The 24,261-nt window shown below is 44.0% G+C and overlaps 3 protein-coding genes across 3 annotated transcripts in view; 2 read left to right on the top strand and 1 right to left on the bottom strand.

The window, feature by feature from the left end:
* Positions 1 to 8,775, bottom strand: part of chkb (choline kinase beta) — a 47,201-nt gene extending 38,426 nt beyond the window's left edge. The window contains exon 1 of the mRNA XM_078553153.1: positions 8,480 to 8,775. Coding sequence (XP_078409279.1) covers positions 8,480 to 8,775 — 296 coding nt within the window. The remainder of the gene's footprint in view (positions 1 to 8,479) is intronic.
* Positions 8,776 to 9,677: 902 nt separating this feature from the next.
* On the top strand, positions 9,678 to 17,450 carry LOC144687280 (uncharacterized). Its single transcript, XM_078553141.1, has 5 exons — positions 9,678 to 9,736; positions 10,572 to 10,733; positions 14,075 to 14,176; positions 15,288 to 15,413; positions 16,536 to 17,450. Exons 2-5 carry the CDS (start codon positions 10,578 to 10,580, stop codon positions 16,665 to 16,667), a joined length of 516 nt encoding a protein of 171 aa, XP_078409267.1. The 5' UTR covers positions 9,678 to 9,736; positions 10,572 to 10,577; the 3' UTR covers positions 16,668 to 17,450.
* Positions 17,451 to 22,626: 5,176 nt separating this feature from the next.
* Positions 22,627 to 24,261, top strand: part of mapk8ip2 (mitogen-activated protein kinase 8 interacting protein 2) — a 70,061-nt gene continuing 68,426 nt past the window's right edge. The window contains exon 1 of the mRNA XM_078554009.1: positions 22,627 to 22,958. Within this exon, the coding sequence (XP_078410135.1) occupies positions 22,894 to 22,958 (65 nt within the window). The 5' untranslated portion in view covers positions 22,627 to 22,893. The remainder of the gene's footprint in view (positions 22,959 to 24,261) is intronic.

The following is a 24,261-nucleotide window of genomic DNA, read 5'->3' as shown; positions in this document are numbered from 1 at the left end:
GCAGGGGCACTATTTGAACTCATTCTAGGGCAGTCATGTTGAAAGTGGAATCCTTTCAAAGGAACTTTAATCTGAGCTTCCATCTCTCCATTCCAATGCAGATTACAAAGATAAGTACAGAGAAGAGTGGCCATTCAGCCTATCCCTCATTCTTCCACTGAAACTCAAGGACTCCCACAGTTTCTATTCAACCTTTGGAATGATTCCAGAGATTTTGCCCCCACTCCCCTACCGAGCCCATTTTAGGTATTAATCACTGTGAACCAACACTTCCTGACATCAGCCTCAAACACTGTCTAACAATTTGCCCCTTCATCCCTTAGCTTTACTTATTGCTTAATTTGAAATAGAAAGTAGGGTTAAACTTTTCATTCTAATTTAGAAAAATAAAATACACATATCTGCATAATTTCATCAGTTGCTATTGTACTCACATCCTCTGCAGTTCCTTCAGCATCTCAATTCAGTGGCATGTGCAAATCAGGCCATTCTTCATCGTATAATGGGAACTGTGTTTGCATGCTGGACCAACTAAAACCATGTGGCTTTCCTTTCAACTAATGGAATTTCGACCATTCAGAGTACATTTAAAAGGCAAATGAACTCTAACATTTGCAATATTTGAAGGAAATGCTTATCTCTTCTGGTTAAGAAAAACAAACAGTACTGTAGGCAAGTCAAACCAGGAACTTAACTAGTACAGAAGAACACATCCATAATAACAGTATGGATTCAAATAGTTGCTAATTTCTCGCCAGTAAAACAAATCATACTTTCTCTCCTGAAGTCCAGCACCATTAGTCTTCCAGAGAGGAGAAAAGGGTTTCTAGCGGTACAGCCAAGGACTTCTAACTATGAATGGTGAATAGGAATTGACCTATAAAAAAAGACCCAAAAACTAGCTACAACTAGAATGCTGCATTCTTCCAAAAAGTCTTGCATTAGAAAGTATTTTTATTTTAAAGAAATCGAGTTAGCTGGTTCACAGTCAATTGTCAGGAAAGGGACACAAGGCAGGGCACCCAACTGCTGAGTGGCACACTGAGCTCATTCTGAAAAGAGCAAAAGGGATCAAATCTTCAGTCAATTCTCTAGCATTCAGCACAACTTCTTAGCTTAGAGTGGTTTGCTCAGGATAAACCTGTTGTAACACCATTTCAGGACTGGTTACACCATTTGCAACAGTCTTGCCTTCAGAGAATGTGCTCTTCAGCTTTCAATCTGATTCCCCTTCTGCTCCCTCCCACCATTCGGCTCAGCTGCTCAATGCTAGAATTTATGGTGCCTGATTCAGACAATTACCTCTTCCCCCACTGATAAAGCAAGGCTATTCAAATGCTTGTTTGAGCAGGGAGTCACCACATTCCAGAACATTAAATATCATCCTCCAGTCTCATGGCATCAGGCCAAATATGGGCAAGGAAATCGCCTGATGATGACGTACCATCTCTCCTCAGCCAATGAACTCCTCCTTGTTGAACACTACTTGAAAGAAGCACTGAGGGTGGCATGGGTGCAGAATGTACTCTGGGTGGGGGACTTCAAAGTCTATCACCAAGAGTGGCTCAGTTACACCACAACAGGCCAGGTTGGCAGAGTCCGAAATAGCACAGCTGCCAGACTGGGTCTGCGGCAGGTGGTGAGGGAACCAACAATAGGGAAAAATATACTTGACCTCATCCTTGCCTACCTGCCTGCCACAGATGCATCTGTCTACGACAGTATTGGTAGGAGTGACCACCACACAATCCTTGGAGACAAAGTCCCGTTTTCATTAAGGATACCCTCCATCATGCTTTGTGGCACCATTAGCATGCTAAATGGGGTAGGTTTCAAACAGATCTAACAACTCAAGGCTGGACAACCATGAGACGCTGTGGGCCATCACAGCAGCAGAATTGTATTCAACCACAATCTGTAATCTCATGGCCTAGCACATCCTCCCCTCCAACTGGTTCAATGGAGAGTGCAGGAAGGTATGCCAGGAGCAGCACCAGGCATACCGAAAAATGAGGTGTCAACCCAGTGAAGCTACAACACAGGACTGTCTGCATACCAAACAGCATAAGCAGCTAGTGATAGACAGAGCCAAGCAATTCCACAACAACCGATCAGATCTAAGCTCTGCAGTCCTGCCACATCCAGTCATGCATGGTGGAGGACAATTAAACAACTCACTGGGGGAGGTGGCTCCACAAATATCCCCTTCCTCAATGATGGGAAAGTCCAGCAAATCAGTGCAAAGATAAGGCTGAAGCACTTGCTACAATCTTCAGTCAGAAGTGCCGACTGGATGATCCATCTCAGCCTCCTTCGGAGGTCCCCAATATCACAGATACCAGTCTTCAGCCAATTTGATTCACTTCATGCAATAAAGAAATGGCTGCTGTCACTGGCTATGGGCCCTGGCAATAGTACTGAAGACTTGTGCTTCAGAACTTGTCATGCCCCTAGCCAAGCTGTTCCAGTACAGCTACTACACTGGAATCTACACAGCAATGTGGAAAATTGCCCAGGTATGTCCTGTACACAAAAAGCAGGACAAATCTAAGCCAGCCAATTACCGCCCCATCAGTTTACTCCCGATCATCAGCAAAGTGATGGAAGGGGTCATCAACAGTGCTGTCAGGCAGCACTTGCTTAGCAATAACCTGCTCACTGATGCTCAGTTTGGTTTCTGGACTGGTCGATCAGCTCCTGACCTCATCACAGCCTTGGTTCAAACATGGACAAAAGAGCTCAAACTCGAGAGGTGAGGTGAAAGTGACAGCTTTGACATCAAGGCAGCATTTGACCAAATATGGCAACAAGGAGCCCCAGAAAAATTGGAGTCAATGGGAATCAGGTGGAAAACTCTCCGCTGGTCAGTCATGCCGAGCACAAGAGAGATGGTTGTGGCTGTTGGAGGTCAGTCATCTCAGTTCCAGGACATCACTGCAGGAGTTCCTCAGGGTAGTGTCCTAGACCTAACCATCTTCAGTTGCTCCATCAATGACCTTCCTTCCATCTTAAGGTCAGAAGTGGGATGTTCGCTGATGATTGTGCAATGTTCAGCACCATTTGCAACTCCTCAGATACTGATGCAGCCCATTTTCAAATACTGCAAGGCCTGAACAACATCCAGGCTTGGGCTGACAAGTAACAATCACACCACACAAGTGCCAGGCAATGACCATCTCCAACAAGAGAGAATTTAACCATCGCCCCTTGATGTTCAATGGCATTACCATCACTGAATCCCCCACTATCAACATCCTGGGGAGTTACCATTGACCAGAAACTGAACTGGACTAGCCATATAAATACTGTGGCTACAAGAGCAGATCAGAGGCTAGGAATCCTACAGCAAGTAACTCACCACCTGACTCCCCAAAGCCTGCCCACCATCTACAAGGCACAGGTCAGGAGTGTGATGGAATACTCTCCACTTGTCTGGATGAGTGCAGCTCCAACAACACTCAAGAAGCTTGACACCAAAGCAGCCCTCTTGATTAGCGCCACATCGACAAACATTCACTCCCTCCATAACCGACACACAGAGGCAGCAGTGGGTACCATCTACAAGATGCACTGCAGGAACTCACCAAGGCTCCTTAGACAGCATCTCCCAAACCCAAGACCACTGACATCTAGAAGGTCAAGGGCAGCAGATAGATGGGAACACCACCACCTGGAAGCTCCCCTCCAAGCCACTCACCATCCTGACTTGGAAGTATATTGCCATTCCTTCACTGTCATTGGGGTAAAATCCTGGAACTCCCTCCCTAACAGCACTATGGGTGTACCTACACCAGATGGAGTGCAGTGGTTCAAGGCAGCAGCTCACCACCATCTTCTCAAGGGGAATTAGAGGTGGGCAATAAATGCTGGCCTAGCTAGCAATACCCACATCCCAGGAATGAATAAAAATCGTTTCTGGCTGGGCCAATGCCAACTGTTGCAACTATGCAGGCAGTATTGTGATGCACATTTTCTGGCCCTTAACCACATTATTGTTGTCTTAGAGAAGCTGGAAATCTGAAAATGAACAGAAACTATGCAGCTTTTTTTTTTAAAAAAGCAAACACATTTGTTCTTTATGGCTGCTTGTTTCCTATTTTATTGCTTTGTTGGCCCTAGATTGTTTCAACACGTAAAGTGGGTTATTAGGTCAGGTCTGAGGAGAATAGGAATCAAGTATATGGTGTGGGAATGAAGTCACATGTAGCCAGAACGGGCTCCTTCTCTGACAGGTATTAGTTTCTAATGATAATCCAATAGCTTTCAGACATTTGCGCTCGTGTCTGTTCAAAGATATGGGGATTTGTTGAAATAAATCCCAAATCACCACAATACAGAAAGGTGAGCTTGTAGAGCTCTTTAAAATGATGAAGGGGTTCAAAGGGGTAGACAAGGCGTTTCCGCTTGCTGAGCATTCAAAAACTAGGGGCCATAAATATAAAATAGTTCCTAATAAATTCAATCGGGAATTTGAGATAAATTTCTTTACCAAGTAGTGAGAACATGGAAGATGCACCCACATGGAGTAGTCAAGATAATTTACGTACATGCATTAAACAAAAGAAAATAGAATTGAGCAGCTGATTCGAATGGTCAGTTTCTGTGCTGTAAACCCAGTGTAACATGTCAGACTAAGATCTGAACTCAGCCTCACCCCAGGGTCATAGCCACAAGGCCAATGCTCCCTCTAAGCTACACAGCCATGCAGCAACCCAAATGTACCGGTGCAGGCCACATAAAATTGCCTGCTTTAAGATGCTGCACGTGCACAGCCACACAAAAAAATCTAAGGGATCAGTACACTTCAAGGGAAGTTAGAGGATACTCCGCGCCACACTACAGAACCCAATCCACCCCTCCTTTGTTGAAGGCTTGAATGCATTGCAATGATATAGCTCTATGAGCATAAAAGAAAGACTTGTACTTATATAGTGCTTTTCAGGCTGTAACTAGTGGAGTGCTGCAAGGATCAGTGCTGGGACCTGAGCTATTTACAATCTATATTAATGACTTAGAAGAGGAGACATAGAGCAATGCACCCAGATCTGCTGACGATACAAAGCTAGGTGGAAATGTAAACTGTGAGGATACAGAGAAGCTGCAAAGAGATATAGACAAATTAAGTGAGTGGGTAACAAGATGGCAGGTGGAGGATAATGTGAGGAAGTGAGAAGTCATTCACTCTGGTTGCAACAATAGAAAAGCAGAATTTTTTTTTAAAGGAATAAAACTTGTAAACGTAGATGTTCAGCAAAACTTTGGGTCTGCTTGTACAAGGAACACAGTTAGCATGCAGGTACAGCAAGCGATCGGGAAGGCAAATGGCAGGTTGGCCTTTATTGCAAGGAGATTGAAGTCTTGCTACAATTGTACGGGGCTTTGGAGAGACCATAAGCGTGTGCAATTTTGGTCTCCATATTCAAGGAAGAATATACATGCACCGGAAGCAGTACAGCAAAAGTTCACTAGATTGCTCCCTGGGGTGAAAGGGTGAGCAAATTGGGCCTATGTTCTCTGGAGTTAAGGAGGGGTGATCTCATTGAAGCATTCAAGGTTCTGAAGGGGCTTGACAGGGTGGACACAAGTTGTTTCCATGGGCTGGGGAATTTAAAACATGGGGGCACAGTCTCAGGATAAGGGGGTAATCATTTAGGACTAGGAGGAGAAATTTCTTCACTCAAAGGGTTGCGAATCTTTGGAATTCTCTACTCCAGAAGGTTGTGGATGCCTAATCGTTGAATTCGACAAGACAGATTTTTAGTCTTCAGGGAATCAAGAGGTATGGGGAGTGGACGGGAAAGTGGAGTTGAAATCCAAGCTCAACCATGATGATACTGAATGGCAGGGCAGATTCAACAGGCCATATGGTCTTCCTCTGCTCTTATCTCACCTTGTGTTCATGGTCACTAGATATCTCAAGACACTTTACAACCAAAGTACTTTTGAAATGCAGTCACTGCAGTAATGCAGCCAATTTTGCACACAGCAAACCTCCACAAACAGCAATGGGATAATGGACAAATAATCTGTCTTTGGGATGTTAATTGAGGGATAAATGTTGGCCAGTTCACCTGGGATAATTCCCTGCTCTTCTTCCATATAGGGATCTTTTACATTCACCAGAGCAGGCACATAGGACCTTGGTTTAACATCTCATCCAAAGGGCGGCACCTCCAGCAGTGCAGCACTCCTTGAGTGGAAACTGGAAAGACAGCCTTGATCTTTATGCTCAAATCCCAGACTTGAACCCAGAACCTGTGACTCAGAGGCACAAAGGTTACTTACTGAGTCACTGCTGACATTAGTGATATTATCTACAACAATAAATATTATGAGAAAATATCAGCCTCTGGAAGGAAAAAGCAACAAATACAAGTTCCAGAACTCAACTGGTTAAAACCAGACTAAACAGAAGCTGCCACTGCTCATCCAGCTAGGACCACCCTACCATTCGGCCACTAGTTTACAGGGTTATCTGGAGTTGCCTGGGAAGAATTCCAGCCTGAGGTGACAGGGGCAAAGAAAAATTCAAGTCCTCGGTATCTGGGAAAAAGAAAAAGAAAGTCGGACAATAGAATTCAGAGCAAAAACAAAAATACCTGGAAAAACTCAGGTCTGACAGCATCTGCGGAGAGGGACACAGTTAATGCTTCGAGACCGAATGACCCTTCAACAGAACTAAGTAAAAATAGAAGAGAGGTGAAATATAAGCTGGTTTAAGGGGAGGGTGGGACAAGTAGAGCTGGATAGAGGGCCAGTGATAGGTGGAGATAACCAAAAGATGTCACAGACAAAAGGACAAAGAGGTGTTGAAGGTGGTGATATTATCTAAAGAATGTGCTAATTAAGGGTAGAAAGCAGGACGAGCAAGGTACAGATAGCCCTAGTGGGGGTGGGGTGGGGTGAAGGAATCGAAAAAGGCTAAAAGGTAGAGATAAAACAATGGATGGAAATACATTTAAAAATAATGAAAATAGGTGGGAAAAGAAAAATCTATATAAATTATTGGAAAAAAAAGGGGGTGTTGGAAAGGGGGTGGGGATGGAGGAGAGAGTTCATGATCTAAAATTGTTGAACTCAATATTCAGTCCGGAAGGCTGTAAAGTGCCTAGTCGGAAGATGAGGTGCCGTTCCTCCAGTTTGCGTTGAGCTTCACTGGAACAATGCAGCAGGCCAAGGACGGACATGTGGGCATGAGAGCAGGGTGGAGTGTTGAAATGGCCAGCGACAGAGAGGTCTGGGTAATGCTTGCGGACAGACCGAAGTAGAATTCAGAGAGTAGTTTGCCAAATAATGTGCACAGGAACAAATTGACTTTGGCAAGAAATGGGGAATTTTTTCATTTAAAGAGAAGTTAATGCAAAAAAGGTCAACCGTATACAAGATGGGGTGCTAAGCAGTTGGTGTAATTGCAGTTTGTCCATTCCTTATGGTTTTTTGTTTACTCCAAGCTCAAGTTTCAAACATCAGAATCTTAAGCCACTTACTAAAGAGTAATTGAGCTGGTTTCCTGTTGTCATCCATGTAGTCTTAATCTTTGGAGTAGCTTCTCTTAGATGCAACTAAGGCTGAAAAGTCACACCTAACCTTTACAATGAGGAAGGACAACTAGTGGGCATCAGGCAAAGGTACCCCCATTGGGCATCAACCCAGTATTTCAATACCAGATTCTAGTCTCTGCTCAACAAAGCTGTAATTGCAGTAAGCAACAGGAATAAAAAAGCAAAGGAAACACATAAGTTAAGCAGAATTCGAGCACACTGCTTCTGCCTCAGCCGCTGAGCATTTTCTGGTTTCAGATTCTCAACATCCACGATATATTTTTTAAAAAGCTGACAAATTTGTTGAACAAGTTCTCACAAGTTGCCATGGTGAAATTTGCTCATTCCCAGCGCCTTAAATATATATTGCTCAACACCAATCAGAAATAATATTCAGAACCAATTTAGCATGTCTGGAACATCAACAGGGCACTCTGCAAAGACTGGGACAGTATAGGGGAGGTTTTACTCTATCTAACCCAAGCTGTATATGACCCGAGCGCGATTTTTTGGGACTGTGCGGAGGGAGCTTTACCCTGTACCCAACAGGCTCTGGGGGCATTTCATGGGATAATGGGTGCCTTGGTATTGAAAGTACACCATCCTCCAGCAGTTACAGTGCCCAACGCAGACTGCTTTCCTTATCACAAAAAGAGAAAATGCTGGAAAAACTCAGCATCATGAAGAAGTCATAGGGACCCGAAACATTAACTCTGCTTCTCTCTCCGCCCCGCAAGATGCTGACAGACCTGCTTGAGCTTTTCCCAGCATTTTCTGGTTCTGTTTCCAGCCCCCGCCGTATTTTGCTTTTATCTTTACTTTCCTCGTTCCCTTCCTGGCGGTTTCAAATCATGTCTAATTTAGAAGTGCCTCGGGACGCTTTCTGCGTTGAAGGTGTGCGCCTCAAAACACCACGTCTGTGACAGGCTCGCTCTTACCTGATGACCGAGATCTGGAACTCCTCCACGGTGATCAGCTTCCAGGACCCGGCCAGGAACTCCTTGCACCAGGTGTAGGACCGGAGCTTGGTTTCCCAGTCCACCTCCTCGCTCCGGCCATCCCGATACTGCTCAGCCTCCGAATCCTCGTACTCCTCCCCATTGGTGTCCGGCTCCTCTCCCCTGGGGCTGGGGTTCGTGGAGCGGTCCCTGGTCCCGATGGTGCGCAGCCGATGAGGCTCGGGGGTCACCGCATTGCAAGCGCCGTCTCCTTTGCACAGAGCTTTCGCCTCCATTTCCTCAGGTTTGCCAGGAGCAATCTGGGTGCGCAGTGAGGGTGGGGGGAGGGGGGGGGGCAACAGGCGATTCACAACAGGAGTTTTTTTTTTAATTATAAAAATGCAATAGTTTTTAAAGAAATAGCCTGAAGATTTCGACTGGCGCTAACCGACCTCCTTATTAGGAGAGTAAGAAATTAAAAGTCGGCCCACGACGAAATCATGCCAGCGCCGCTGCCTTTAAAGGGGCTCGTTTCTCGAGTGAGTGCTGAGGAGACAGGAGGCCCACGCCAGGCAGAGCGATCGGCACTGCGACACCAAATTACACCCAAGCGGGACGCCACTAGGAATGATGGAGTCGCCTTTAGGCCTCAGCCTCAGCACCTCACCGCCACTCCCTCCCCACCCCCCAGGCTTAGTCCGTCCGCTAATCACCAGGCTCCCCCTCCGCGGCAGCAAATGAGGTGAGACGGCCAGGGGGCGTGGCACGCAACCAATTGACAGCTACCTGACACCAATCAGACGCCGGTTAATGATCACCGTGCCTGTTATCGGCAGCTGATTGGATAGGGGTTTCAGACGCCGCGACTGATTGGTTAAATGTCGGCGTCAATCACATGCAGCGTGGACAATGCCCTGAATGGGGCTTGGCGAATTCTGATAGGCCAATGGGATCTGTCCAAAGCCAATAGCGTCATCGGATCAGTGTAAAGTAAATGAGCGGGAAATTACCGTGCGCCTGATTGAAAGCAGGACTGGCTAATCAGTGATGCAGGCGACGGGAAGGGGCGGGATTCCTATTTGATTGACAGTTCTGCCGAAGGACAGCCTCATAAGGCGGGGCGAGTGGTATTTCGCGATCTATGATTGGTGCACTCAGAGGTAATTGACAACAGCCTCGACAAATAGCAAATGAGAGCGAAAAGAGCGCGAAGCGAGTGCGCGGAGTGGTGGAGCTGGCGCAGTCAGGCCCGGTGAGGTGAGGGTTGTTTTTTCTGACACCTAATTGTGGCCGCGGCTTCAGGCAGATTGTTCTAGAAACCCTGACCACCCCCCCCCCCAATCCTGTCGGTGTTGCTCACAACTGGGGGCCGAGAAGGGTTTTGATAGAGCGAATTGGCAGAATGGTCTATATGCTGAGGACACAGATTTAAAACAAATTGGCAAAAGAGCCAGAGGCCCCATGGGGAAAAGGCTTTGTTATGATCGGGAATGCACTGCCTTGAAAGGGCGGAGGAAGCGGGTTCGATAAGGACTTCAGCGAGGAATTTAGATAAACACTTGAAAAGGGGGGAGGGGGGAATAAATGCCGGGTTATGGGGAGAGAGCAAGGGAGTGAGACTAATTGAATAGCTCGTTCGAAGAGGCAGACCAGGCACGACAGGCCAAATGGCTGTGAAATGGTTTTAAATGGCTTCGGTGCTGTGAAAGGCGATTGAATGGGTGGGCAGAGTTCATGCTAGAATGGGACTGCCATGGGTTATGTGGAGGGAATGAAGTTAATGAGCTGAGCGCTTTTTTTTTCTTCCTTCTGTTTTCGAGTTCCTATTTCATCTACTATTTGATGTGGTTTTGCTGTGTTATCCATGTGGCCTTTCTAAATACGAGAGTGATGAGCAGCAGGAGCTCTTGAGAGAAATTGTAGCTGGTTAACTCACCACCTGGCTGAGATCAGATGCCACAGCGCACAGCCTTCCTGGGTGCTTTGATTCAGTACAGGACATGTTTACTGCTAACTAAGGAGAATTGACCATTTGGTTTTTAAAATTTCTTCTGTGGCAGTTTCACACTCAAGCTTGTGTTTCTTGTTTCAGTTGACCATGCCTCGCAACGTGGAGATCAAAGCTGCAGTCCGTGACTGGAATCAGCTGATGGAAAAAGCTAAAAGACTAAGCAAATCAGAGGGGGTTTTAATATTGCAAGAAGATACCTTCTTCAATGTGTTGAAAGGACGCCTTAAACTGCGCAATCTGAAGGTGAGTAAGATTGCAAAAGGGTATCCTGGCCTCTGCATGGTGATTGGTGGGTGGGAGTGCAGGAGGAGGTTCATGCAGACCCTCCAGCAAGTGTGGCCTGAGGATTTTGGCAATTGTGTATTGGTGAGTCTGATCAGGACTGTTTCTGATCCGTGCAGTCAGGGTCAGAATCTTTGGATGGTTGTGCTATTCAGGGATACGATTGCCTATGTGCAGGACAGGGGTATGGACACCTGCCTCATCAGCCTGGATCAGGAGAAGGCCTTTGACCGAATATCGCACACCTACATGATAGATGTGCTCTCCAAAATGGGGTTTGGGGAGGGAATTCGTCACTGGATCCAACTGCTCTACACTAACATCAGTAGCGCAGTCTCAATCAATGGGTGGGAATCAGATAGCTTTCCTATTAAATCTGGAGTCAGGCAGGGCTGCCCTCTCTCCCCTGTCCTGTTTGTGTGTTGCATAGAACCCTTTGCCGAGTCCATCAGGAAGGATCTGAGCATAAGAGGAGTGACGATCCCAGGCAGTGGAGGCACTCAGGTCAAAGCCTCCCTGTACATGGACGATGTTGCCATCTTCTGCTCGGATCCACTGTCGGTGCGCAAACTGATCCACATCCGCGACCAGTTCGAACTGGCCTCGGGAGCCAAGGTAAATCGTGGGAAGAGCAAGGCCATGTTCTTTGGGAACTGGGCTGACGGATCCTTTGTCCCATTCACCGTCAGGGCAGATGGCCTGAAGGTGCTGGGGATATGGTTCAGAGGGACCGGGGCATGTGTTAGAAACTGGAAGGAGGGAGTGTCTATGGTGCAAAGAAAACTGGGCATGAGGGAGCAACACTCCCTCTCCAATGCGGGTAAGAACCTGGTCATCAGGTGTGAGGCACTCGCTGTTGCTGTACGTGGCGCAGGTCTGGCCCATTCCAGACTCCTGCGCAATGGCGATCACCTGAGCCACCTTTCACTTTATCTGGAGGTCGAAAATCGATCATATCCGTAGGGACGCGATGTACAAGCCTCTAGATAAGGGGGGAAAAACATGCTCAACATCGCCCTCATACTGATGGCCACCTTTGTGTGCGGCTGCATCAAGCTGTGCATAGACCCTCGGTATGCAAACACCAAGTATCACTACGTGCTGAGGTTCTACCTGTCCCCGGTGTTGCGAAGGATGGGTCTGGCCACTCTGCCGCGGAACGCTCCAAGTAGTTGGACCATGCCGAACCACCTGTCCCTCGTGGAAAAGTTTATGCAGAGAAACACCTTTGACCATAAGTCCATCAGGCAGCGGTCAGCAAGTAACGTCTTAGAGGCCCTGCGGGAAAAGGAGAGGGTGGATCCTGTGGGATGGTTCCCTGAGCAGATTGTCAAAGTCATTTGGCAGAATGCCTCATCGCCAGAACTTTCCAACAAGCACCAAGATGTAGCTTGGCTGGTGGTGAGAAAGGCCCTCTCCGTCAGATCCTTCCTACACGCCAGGAGTCTCACCCCCTCGGCACATTGCCCTCGAGGTGGCTGTGGTGGGGATGAGACCATTGTTCACCTCCTTGTGGATTGTGCCTTTGCAAAGAAGGTCTAGAGAGAGATGCAGTGGTTTCTGTCAAGGTTCAACCCGAGCAGTTCTGTGACACAGGACTCTGTTCTACAGGCTGTTGCCAGGGACACACCGAGACAAACATCAACTGCAGCTGGAGGATCATCAGCTCGGTCAAAGACGCTCTTTGCTCTGCCCGAAACTTGTTGGTCTTCCAGCGCAAAGAGTTGACCCTGACCGAGTGTTGCAGATTGGCACATTCCAAAGTCCAGGACTACGTGCTGAGGGACACACTAAAGCTTGGGGCAGCTGCCGCAAAGGCGCAATGGGGAAAGGTCGCTGTCTAAGACCTTTCTGCCACAGTGCACCGAGGGGCTGGGAATTGTTTAGAGCCCCTCGGGCTGTACAGCTCACAATGAATGTATGCATTGAATACTAATTGTATTATAATTGTATTGAAGCACCTCAGAGTGCAACATGATGTATGTTGATAACTCCAATACCATTGTCTGATTGTCTGTAATGACCATATCGAAATTATTGTAATATTCACTGATTGTATTGAAGGACCTCGTGATCCATGTGTAAAAGTTGAATCTGGCGGCACTTTTTGTGATGGCGATTTAGAAATGTTTTGTAATGTTCGTTCAGATAAAAATCTTTGGATGGTTTGACCACCATTCATCCATTTTTGCACTTTTTTGTAGCTCTTTCAGTCTGCTGGATTCCCACTTTTCCTGGATTTGTGTAAATCTTTCTTTGAGCTTGACATTGTCTTTGAGCTCATTTGTTAACCATGGTTACCTAACTACACGTGGTTTTAGGGATATGTGCTAGTTTTGTATGGTTCCAAATACTTTCAATAATCCTACTGTCCTACCAAGTTAAACTTATTTCTGATCCTTTTGAAGCTTAATTTATTTAGAATGTAAAGCCTTCATTTGCCATTCTCCCTCAAACCTAGTATCAAATTCAATCATATTATGGTTAACTATTTACAAAATGCTCACTTACTGTCTGAATGTTAAATAATTCTGTGTGCTGCTCATCACTATGTCCAGTATGGCCTGTTCCCTGGTCAATTGTAGAAAAAACAGCCATGAGTACATTCTAGAAATTAATTACCTTTACAATTTAAGCTGTTCTGCTTCTCTTTGACTGAAAATTAATTCCTCACTTTATAACCACATGGTTTTTGCTACAATGCTTCCCCTGATCTCCATATTTATGCATTCTCCTACTAATTGTAGAAGGATATTTTAAAAATTCATTCTCTGGTATGGCCATAGGTAGCAAGGCTGGCATTTGTTGCCCTTGAGAAAGTGGTGGTGAGCTGCTTCTTGAAGCCTGTGTGAATGTATAACATCCACAGTACTGTTAGGTAGGAAGTTCAAGAGGTTTCACCCAACAGTGATTTTTTAAAAAAGTGGCGTTATATGTCTAAGCAGGATAGTGTGATTTGGAGGTGGTGGTGTTCCCATGTACCTGTGGCCTTTGTCTTAGGTGGTGGAGGTCATGGGTTTGGAAGGTGCTGTCAAAGAAGCCTGAGTGAGTTGCTGCAGTGGATCTTGTAAATATGTTATCCTGGTTTCAAAGACAGACTTGAATTTCAGGTGAGGTGAAAGTGACTGTTTGGACCAACACAACAGCAATCACTGCATGTTAAAATAATTAATTGGATATGTAATTGTACAGATGTGATATGTATTAAAAAGCCTATCTCTTTATCTCTTTTTTCTCCTCTTTTGTTTTCTATCTCTTGTTTTCTGTGTTCTTATGATTTATTTACAACTTCCCTTTTCCAGAATGGAGGCGGCCAGCTCATATTCTATCAGCGTGCTGATATGGACGGACCCAAGCTCTCAGACTATTCAATATCCCCCACAGCAGATCCAGATGGGCTCACAGTGGGTATTTGAGTCTTTTGAATAACCACATCTGTCTGAAATCTTGATATCTTTTTCCAGTATCATTGCTGTGGATTCCATGTGATGGGAGTTATACCAAGCCAACACTAAAATCGATCAGTATTAGGGTTTTTATTTATTTGGAAGATCTTTGTGCTTTTGATGGGTGAATTGTAGAAACAGCAGTACAGAGGGAACTGGTGTATGTGTCCCCAGCTCTTCAAAGGAGCTATCTAATTGAATCCCATTTCCTAGCCCATTCCTTCTACATTCCATTTTGGACTTTTTAGATTCCTGTTTAAATGACATATAGTGCCTGCTTCACTATCCCCTTTATGGCATTCCATGTATGGAGAGATCTCTACTTTCTTCCCGTTTTGATAATTGTTAATCCTGATTCTTTGCTTTACTATCACTATCACCCTTCTTAATTTTGAAAAACAATATTAGTTTCTGCATTTAACTTTCTAAATTTTTAAATAAAAAGATCCAATTTTTGAGCCTTTCTTAATTATAACTTCTCATCTTGAAATTTTAGTGAATCTTTGCTGCAGATTTTTGTGGTTCAGATATGCTTCTTAAAATGGAGTGTCCAGATTGCCTCAATAATCTGACTGGGGGCCCATCCAATGTGTTGTACAAATTCAACTTTTTGCATGCTTTTATATTCACTGTTCCTATAGATAAAACCCCAAACCCCATTTGCCTTTTTCTACCTACATTTCCAACATATCTTCTCCCTCAATCTCTCCATTCCAATATCCTTTTAAGCAAATTACCACTTAAGGTATTTGTTCCCAAAGTACTTTATGAATATTTTATTGCATTCTACCGGATCGGCCATCTATCTGTCTAGTTTGCCAACTTTTCTAAGACACCCGGCATTGTTCCACACGGTTTGCAAGGGGCCTGATTTGGTATCATTATCAAAATTCATCCCTTTTTTTCCAGTTCTGTTGCAAGGTCATTGCCCTGAGACATTAATATTTTTTCATGCTCCATAGACGCTGCCTGATCCCCCTCAGTGTTTTCAGTGTTTTGTTTTTATTTCAGATTTCTAACGTGCAATATTTTGCTTTTCTATTTTAATTGTAAGTTTCTCTCTGCTTAGGTGGTTTTGTCTGATGCTCTGGGAGTGAAAGGTGTGGTAAAGAAAGAGCGTTGGCTGTATATGGTTGGGCAAACACGAATTCATATCGATCAAGTGCATGGATTGGGTAACTTCATGGAGTTGGAGGTAAGACATTCGCAATGAATTACATTTAAACCAGTGATACTTCTGTAATTTCCTCACTCCAGTGAAGCCATCAATTGCATCTGGTATGGTTTTACTCCATGTGAACCTAGGCAGAATCAACATAGTATTTAACCATTGAGGGTATCAGAGTTAAGCCCAACTAGCCCTGATCAGTAGTCTATATGAGCATTTTCCAGCAATTTAGTAATCAGGAGTTAGAACCCTGCCTCATTAAGCATGCTAAGGAGGAGAAAGAATAATGAAACTTGGTTGAGATTAGGTAATCAAACTTGGAAGCTGCAGGTATGTGTGGCTCAGTCCCATTTTTGGAAATGTACATCTCACTGGGAAGCTCCAAGCAATGTATTAGTCCAATGCACAGGATTCATTAAAGTTCTCTTGTGTTTGGTTCATGTTCACTTACAAAACTCCTTACAATGCACACATGGTGTTTCTTTTAATCTTTAGCACATAAGGTATCCTCAAATAGCTGAACAAAACACCAGCCTGAGGCATGAGAAGGCATTACACATACAATTAGTTTATTACCAGGTGGCCTATTTCAGCAAGGAGCACTTGAAACTCTTTCGAGTTATCAACAGTCACAGATTGCAACTCTTTCAAGTACAATCACAGTTCTTGGTTTCCGGGAGTGGGACATGAACCCACAACCCTCTGATTCAAAGGTGAGGGTGCTATGAACTGAGCCACAGCTGACACCTCTAAGGAGCACTTGAAGTGGTATCCAATAAAACTGATGAACAAGTGGATTGTTCTGTGAGAATTATCTACAAAAGAACGGAAGATTGTATTCAGTAGTATGAATGGAATCAAACTGGGGACCAGATTTGGAACCTTCCCATTTGCAAGATTTAATACCACACCTTGCAGTGCCTCGTGCCTGATGAAATAAACATTCAACAGCTTTGGCTACTTCAGCCACTGATCCATTGGGATTGTAATCAGTGATGTGAATGGGCGGAGGTTGACCTTTGGGATTGTATTCAATGGGAAGAGCTTTGGTCTGTTAAATCTTTCATTTGTGTGATGATAGCATGATTCTGTTTTTAAAATTGTAAATGTGCTGATTTTGTATTTGACAGTTAATCTGTTTTCTCCAAGGTGGTTCTTAGTGAAGACCAAAGCCTAGAAGAAGGAGAAGCTATAGCCCAGAAGTTGATGGATGAGCTGGGGATAAAGAAAGAAGACCTCATGACTGGGGCTTACATGGACTTGATTTTAACTAACAAGTAGCTTCAGGAGAGATGGTTCAACATTCACTGGCTCTCAACTGAGGATGCAAGAGTGGGCCAACCAATATGGGCATTGGCCCAGAACAATACTATAGAGGACAAGTGTGAATAGTTGTTACTGCCTGCTCGGGATCAAGTTCACAGGCTGGTGCTCCACACTTCAGCAATTCACGAAGTGGCCAAAGTAGCCAAAGCTATTGAGTGTTTATTTCATCAATATTATACTGTGGCATTGCATGTCACAGATGGGAAGATTCCAAATCTGATCTCCAGTCTGATAAAGTAATGGTGTTGCAATTGTCCTCTGAATCCTTGGTTAACGAGAGAGAAGAGACTGTTCAGTTTCTCCTGGAAAGAATGAATGCCTGCTCTGCTTGTGATTCCATCCACTGTCAGATATCCTGCTGGCACTCATGGCTGAGGCTCGCATGTGAAGCACTTCCACTTAAATTAGATATCTGGAGCATTGTTAATGGTTGTAGAGCCATATCCCAAGGTAGATTAAACAGAAAAACTAAAGCATATATTCAGATCACCAAACACTTCCCTATCTCAGCCTTGTTGCTATGAGCTCCTAATGATAGTCCCGATATCTCATGGGTAGGGAGTTGGTGTGAGACAAGTGCTTTTTTTTAGTTCACAGTAGCATTGGTGAAAGCCTGGTCCCACTTGAACCACAGTTTCCCAACAAACATCACTGTGCTGCTGAAATCAGCCATGTTGTGAAGTACAAATGTCTCAATGTAATCATCGGTTGAATAAATGCAGATAGGAATGGCAATAAGGCTCAAAGTCTCTTCCATTTTGTTAGCCCTGGTGGCTCTACCTCTTTAATCCCCATCCACCACAACAAAACTTGTATTTATTTATATAGCACCTTTAAAATAAACAAAATGTGCTAACATGCATCAGAAGCACTTAAAAGCAAAATTTGATACCAAGCCACATAACGTGATATGATATGGGCAGATGGCCAAATCCTGGTTAAAAGGTAGGTTTTAAGGAGTGACTTAAAGGTGGAAAGAGAGGCTTAGGAAGATAGTTTCAGAGCTTCGGGCCTAGGCAGCTGAATGCAGGGCTACCAATTGTGGAGCAATTAAAATCAGAAATGCTTGAGGCCAGAATTAGAGGAGCACAGATATCTCAGTGCTGTGGGACTGGAGGAGATTACAGAGATAGGGATGGTGAGGCCACAGAAAGATTTGAAAATAAGGATGAGAATTTTTAAATAGAGGCATTTCTTAACTGGGACTCGACGTAGGTCAGTGAGCACAGCAGTGATGGGTATTGGTGCAAGTAAGCACATGGGTTTTATATGACCGCAAGTTTACAGAAGAACATGAGAGGACAACCAGGATTGCGTTGGAATAGTTGAGTATAGAAACAACAAAGATGTGAATGAGCTAATGGAGTTAGGCCATGTTACGGAATTGGAAATAGTTGATGATGATATTGGGGATATGTGATTGAAAGCTCATATTGGGGTCAAATCTGACACCAAGTCTTTGAGCAGTCGAGTTCAACCTCAGACAGTTGCCAGTGAGAGGGATGGAGTTTGTAGCAGGGACAGAAGGCAGTTTAATTGAAGAAAATTTCTGCTCATCTAGTACTTGATGTTGGACAAACAGTTTGACCATTCAGAGACAGTGAAGGAGGTGCTGAAGGTCAAGCAGAGTGTTATCAGTGTAGAGGTGAAAATTCATGGTGTTTTCAGATGATGTCTCCAAGGTGTGGTATCTTCTTTCAGCTTCTCCCATTTTACTCATCTCACCTGACTTCCCAAAGCCTATCCACCATCTACAAGGCACAAATCAGGAATGTGATGGAGTACTCCCCACTTGCCTGGATGAGTGCAGCTCCAACACTCAAGAAGCTTGACACCATCTAGGACAGAGCAGCCCGCTCGATTGGCACCACATGCACAAACACCCACTTTCTCCACCACTGACACACACTAGCAGCAGTGTACCATCTACATGATGCACTGCAAGAATTCACGGAACACCACCACCTGGAAGTTCCCCTCCAAGTCACTCACCATCCTGACTTGGAAATATATCGCTGTTCCTTCACTATTGCTGGGTCAAAATCCTGGAACTCCCTCCCTAATAGCACTGTGGGTGTACCTACACCACATGGACTTCAAGAAGGCAGCTCACCACCTTCTCAAGGGCAAATAGGGATGGGCAGCAAATGCTGGTCCAGCCAGCAAAGCCCACATCCCTTGAATGAATAAAAAAAACTTACGGTCACGACAGTGCTGGTTGATAACCATTCTCATCTCTTCGTGTCAGTCACCCATTCTTCCAAGCCTGCTCCCTTTAATTCTCTCACCACCACATTCTTCCATCTGATCTTTGGCCTTCCCCCTCTCCTTCCTGGCAGTCCCATCTCACCACATGTTCTTTTGTTCTGCAGCAGATGACCACACACACCATTTCAATCTCTTGGCTACTTTTTTTGGTGTTTCCAAAATATTTGCTGATTCCTATAGATGAGTAATAGGAGCCAAAGATAACGATGGGCATGGATAAAGGAGGAGAAGCCATTGTTGGTGACATTCTAGCTACGATGAGAATGGAAACAGACAGGTCCGCCCCACCCAGCTGGATGACGGTGGAGAGGCTTTGAAGGAGGATACTGTTGTCAGCTGTGTCAAAGATTGCAAACAAGATAAGGAGGAATTCACTGCTCTTTCTCTGATCCCTAAATACCCAACTAACCTATCTCCCTTTCAAACAACTCAACAAATTCTGAAAGCATTTGTTAGGGCATGCACAAAGCATTTGATCTATTTTAAAATGCTTTTCCTGTGAAAGCCTTCATTTTAAAAAAATATCTACAATTGCACCTGGCAACAAGCATTCATTGAATGCTTTCAACTCAACCAACTCAAAATATGAAGAAAATGTTGCTGTCTGACCTGTTGAATGTTTCCAGCACTTTCTATTGTATTTCTGATTTCCAGCTGCTGCCATTTATTTGCCTTTTGCTAATGAAGACAGGGACCATATTCCACAGCTTACCATGTGCAATGCCACAAGATATTGACCCGTTATGTATCAAATTTCTTCTTATGCTTGTTACTGACTCCCCATTTGTGATGCCTAGAAAATTATTTAATAGTGATCCTCAAACTTTTTCATCGAAGGACCTCTTTTCAAATGGATTTGTAATCACTGACCCTCCCCCATCTAAACGACAAATATGTGGCTACAAAAGCAGCATTCCTGCATTCCAAAATGATTCATCTCACTGAGATAAGCACTTTCCAACAGAAAATCAGGTATCTCACCACATGACTCTCTAAAGCCTGTCCACCATCTACAAGGCACAAGTCAATACTGTGATTGAATACTCTACTTTTGCCTGGATGAGTGCAGTTCCAACAACACTCAAAGCTGGACGCCATACAAACTAAAGCAGTCTGCTTGATGGGCACCCCAACCAACACCTTAAACATCCACTCCCTTCACTGGTGCACATTGGCAACAGTGTGTACCATCTACAAGATGCACTGCAACAACTCACCAAGCCTGCTGCAACAGTATCTTCCAAATCTGTGACCTCGACCACCTAGATGGACAAGGGAACATCATCACCTGCAAGTTCCCCTTCAAGCCATTCACCATTCTGATCTGGGACTATATCGTCATTCCTTCACTGTCACTGGGTCAAAATCCTGGAATTCAGTGACAGCACGGTGGACGTCCCTTCACCACATGGACTGCAGTGGTTCAAAAAGGTGGCTCACCACCACCTTCTCAAGGGCAATTAGGGATAGGCAAACGACGCCCACATCCCATGAATACATTTATCAACACTTGCAGGATGATGTAATTAAAGAGCTATAACAAGTTTACATGAGGCAGGCAGGTTCCAATATAAAATTGAACATACAAATTTATAATAAGGATAGAAAATATGGACAGAATCTAAAACTTTAAAAGGGGAGAATGAATTACACCCGTGTACCCACTCAATTATCCCTCTCCCAACCAAATTGACTTCATCTGAAGACGAAGTTTGATATTGATCTTTACATGCAATTTTCTGAGATCAGTTTGTTGAGTAATGAAAATTAATATAAAACTAACATATTGCAGATTTCATAAAGTTAATTACTCCATCCTTAAAATTGGGTTTTGTTTCTTTGGAACTCTTCCTGAATAAACATTTTGATCAGAGGTTTCTTCATCTCAGTGCTGTGGTTTTGGCTTGAAATCTCTGTTCAACTGTTTTTCCTGGACTATGTAAGGTATTTGCATTATTTTAACTGTAGCATATCATTCACTTAGAGCTGACAAACAGAATCCATCAATGTGGAATTTGGTTTGGATTATGTCCATAGCTACTTATTTTTATTCATAATGTTTGTTTTTTTCACTTTTCCCCTGCACAAGCTGATTTTAAGATTTCAGCCCACAGTATTCAATATCGCTTGTTTCCTGAAGTAATATTGAGTAAAATGGGATGTTTGTGAAAAGATTTATCCTTTGTATTTTAATGGCTGTCTACATTAAACCCTTTACTTTTGTTTTTAAACATGCAGTTCTTTTCGCAATAAAAACTGAAATTGTTAGGAACATGCAGTAAGTCAGGCAACTTCTGTAAAGAGAGAAATATAGTTAACATTTCAGGTCACTGTTCTTTCGTCAGAGCTGGAAAAATTTAGAAACTGAACAGGTTTCAAGCAAGTACAGAGGGAGAGGGAGGGAAGAACAGAAGGGAATGTCTGTGTTAGGGTGGAAGGTTAGAGAATTTAAATGGCATAGGAGATAATGGCGCAAGGCCGAAGAAACTCTTTCTCCTCGGATGCTGCCTGACCTGCTAGGTATTTCCACTATTTTCTGTTTATATTTCAGATTTCCAGCATGCACAGCACATCGCTTTTGAATTAGCTTTCTCCTACACACTAGTTCCCGAATTCTTTCAATGCAGGTGCACACCTTTCCTCCATGTCCACAGCCCAGCAGCACTTCACCTGTAAGTCACTGAGCAACAATCATGGCAAAGCTATTAGTGCTCTTTAAAAAAAAGTCAACGTCGACTAGCATTTAATTTCTTGGAACCACCAGGATTTCTGACTTATTCTTATGGGGATCATTTGACACGAGCCTTGAATAGATGTCAACCAGGTATACAAGCAACAAGAATGTAATAATTTTCCCCTTGTCCATGCTGAAGATGTTAAACTCACAATAAAAAGGTGAGATATGCATCACTACAAGTTTTGAAATTCCCTCCCTGTAGCTCCACGTCTCCTTTAGGCTTTTCTTACCTACATCACAGCCTTGATTGCTCATGGATACCTCATTGTTTATAAAGTGCCTCGGAGAGCCCTAACACCTGAAAGATGTTAAATAAGTGCAAGTCTTTTAAAAGCCACTTTGACCGCGCTTTTGGTCTTCTGCTATGATATCTCTTTACGCGGATTGGGGTCAAGTTTTGTTCGATAATGGTTGTACTAGGGTAAAGGCGCTTTATGAATCCAAATTGTTCAATTCGTGGCTTAGAAGTTAATGTTGGCGCCCCGTGACCGCGGGAGCTGTTGAAATTCAGTACCACGGGGCTGTGGACAGCTCCTAGTTCCAATCTCCCCTTTGAATCAGTTCTCAGTGACGGGCGTTGAGGATCACTGTAGGGCAAACTCGGCAGCTTGTGGGTTATTTATAAAGAGATGGGGTGGGGGAATAAAATAATTCCTTTCCACACCGTGACGTGTTAATCCCCCCTCCCCCTCGCTTCATCTGCAGCATCCCTCTGCACAGTCAATGTGAGGAGCTGGGTGCAGCAAGAGCCGAGCTGGTTTGCATTGCGGTTATGTAGCCTCCAAAAAAAAAACCCCTCGTTCTCCGCAACAAAAAAAAGCAGAACATTAATTTTCGACGCAAACCAGTGCCCCAAGTGCGCAGGGCAGCGGTCCCGGGACATCGCGGTGATGCAGCCGCGTTAGTACCGGGGTCCAGGTGTTCAGCGGTGCTGGTTGGTCCCTCGTAATATAATGTTTATATATAGCATATGTCAATATATTTCCACATTTGTGCCGGTTAGAATTTAGTAGAGTCAATTATTTGTTCCCACCATCGAAGCTCCTGATGCTTGTGAAGAGCCCGGATTGCGGTTTCTCCCTGAATTGGAAGCTTTGATTTTATTTATTTTTTTTGCCTCTCCTCCCATCAATTGCAAAGGCTCTTGTGTCCTTGGGTTATTTTTTGCGTCAGAAGATGGCGGATCCCACAGAGATGTTTTCCCTGTCAACCTTCCACTCTCTCTCCCCTCCGGGCTGCAGGTAAGAGCAGATTTTAAATATTTTTCAAAATGTATTCATATCCATGCGGCCGTTACTTCTGACTACTGTGCTGCATTTCAACATTAAATCTGTTATTGTTTCCTATTAATGATTAGCAAAACCCACACACAATACACCATCTGAATGTTGCGATTTAAAAAAAAAATAATAATTTAATTTAATGTTAAACATTGCAATGGTTTGCCGGTAAGGCTAAAGATGCTAAGCCGTTTTGTTAGAGAATGTCTCAAGGATGAAAATATCGCAGGCCATGACTGGAACTGCTAAAGGGCAGTCAGTACTGGGCCTGGTGGATTGTCAATGATATTTATACATGTTTTTAAAGTATAGCGGCTTGTTTCAGGGTCTGATATGCGGTTAGCGCGGCCTGTTCTGAAATTAGAATTAGAATCCCATCTTTGATGTTAACATGTGATTTGTGTTATTTATTGATCTTTATTTCACAATGAAATATAATTACTCCCTTCCCCCACCACACACCCATCTCCACAGCACAACTGCAAACGCACACAACTAGACACACCCATATACATATGCATAGACACACAAGCATTCACACGCCCAACTACATACACTCCCATACACAGGCACACACTTACACCCACCCAATATATATAACAACTCGCATTTATTTAAGGAACAACTTGCATTAATACAGCACCTTTCACGACCAGCAGACATCTCAAAGTGCTTTACATCCAGTGAAATACTTTTGAAATGTCGTCACTGTTGCAGGTATTTAATATGGTAAAATATCTAAAGGCATGTTATGAAACAAAATTTGTTGAGCCATAAATGGAGATATTATAACGAATTACCAAATGCTAGGTCAATGAGGTTGGTTTTAGAGAGCGCCTTAAAACGAAAGAGGTGATAGATTCATTTAAGGGGAAATTGGGTAAACACATGAGGGAGAAAAGAATGGAAGGTTACGCAGATAGAGTTAAATGACGATAGGTCAGAGGAGGTATATGTGAAACATAAGCACTGATATGGAACAGCTGGGCAAATGGTCTGTTTATGTGCCGTACACTCTATGTAACGTCCTAAGGCCCTTCAGAGGAATGTTATCAAACTAAATTTGACACAAACCACATAAGATACTATGACCAGTGGCCAAAAGGTAATTAGGTTTTGAGGAGCATCTTAAAGGAGGAGAGAGAGGTAGAAAGGCAGATGAGAGGTTTAGGGAGGAAATTCTAGCATTTAGGGCCTAGACAGCTGAAGGCATAGCCATCAATGGTAGTATGACTAAAATCAAATACTCAAGAGGTCAGATTGG

The sequence above is a fragment of the Cetorhinus maximus genome, chromosome 12 (assembly GCF_964194155.1).
Source record: "Cetorhinus maximus chromosome 12, sCetMax3.hap1.1, whole genome shotgun sequence".
Classification (NCBI taxonomy): Eukaryota; Metazoa; Chordata; class Chondrichthyes; order Lamniformes; family Cetorhinidae; genus Cetorhinus; species Cetorhinus maximus.
Note: the sequence above shows the minus strand (reverse complement) of the source record. Positions and strands in the feature narration are given on the sequence as shown.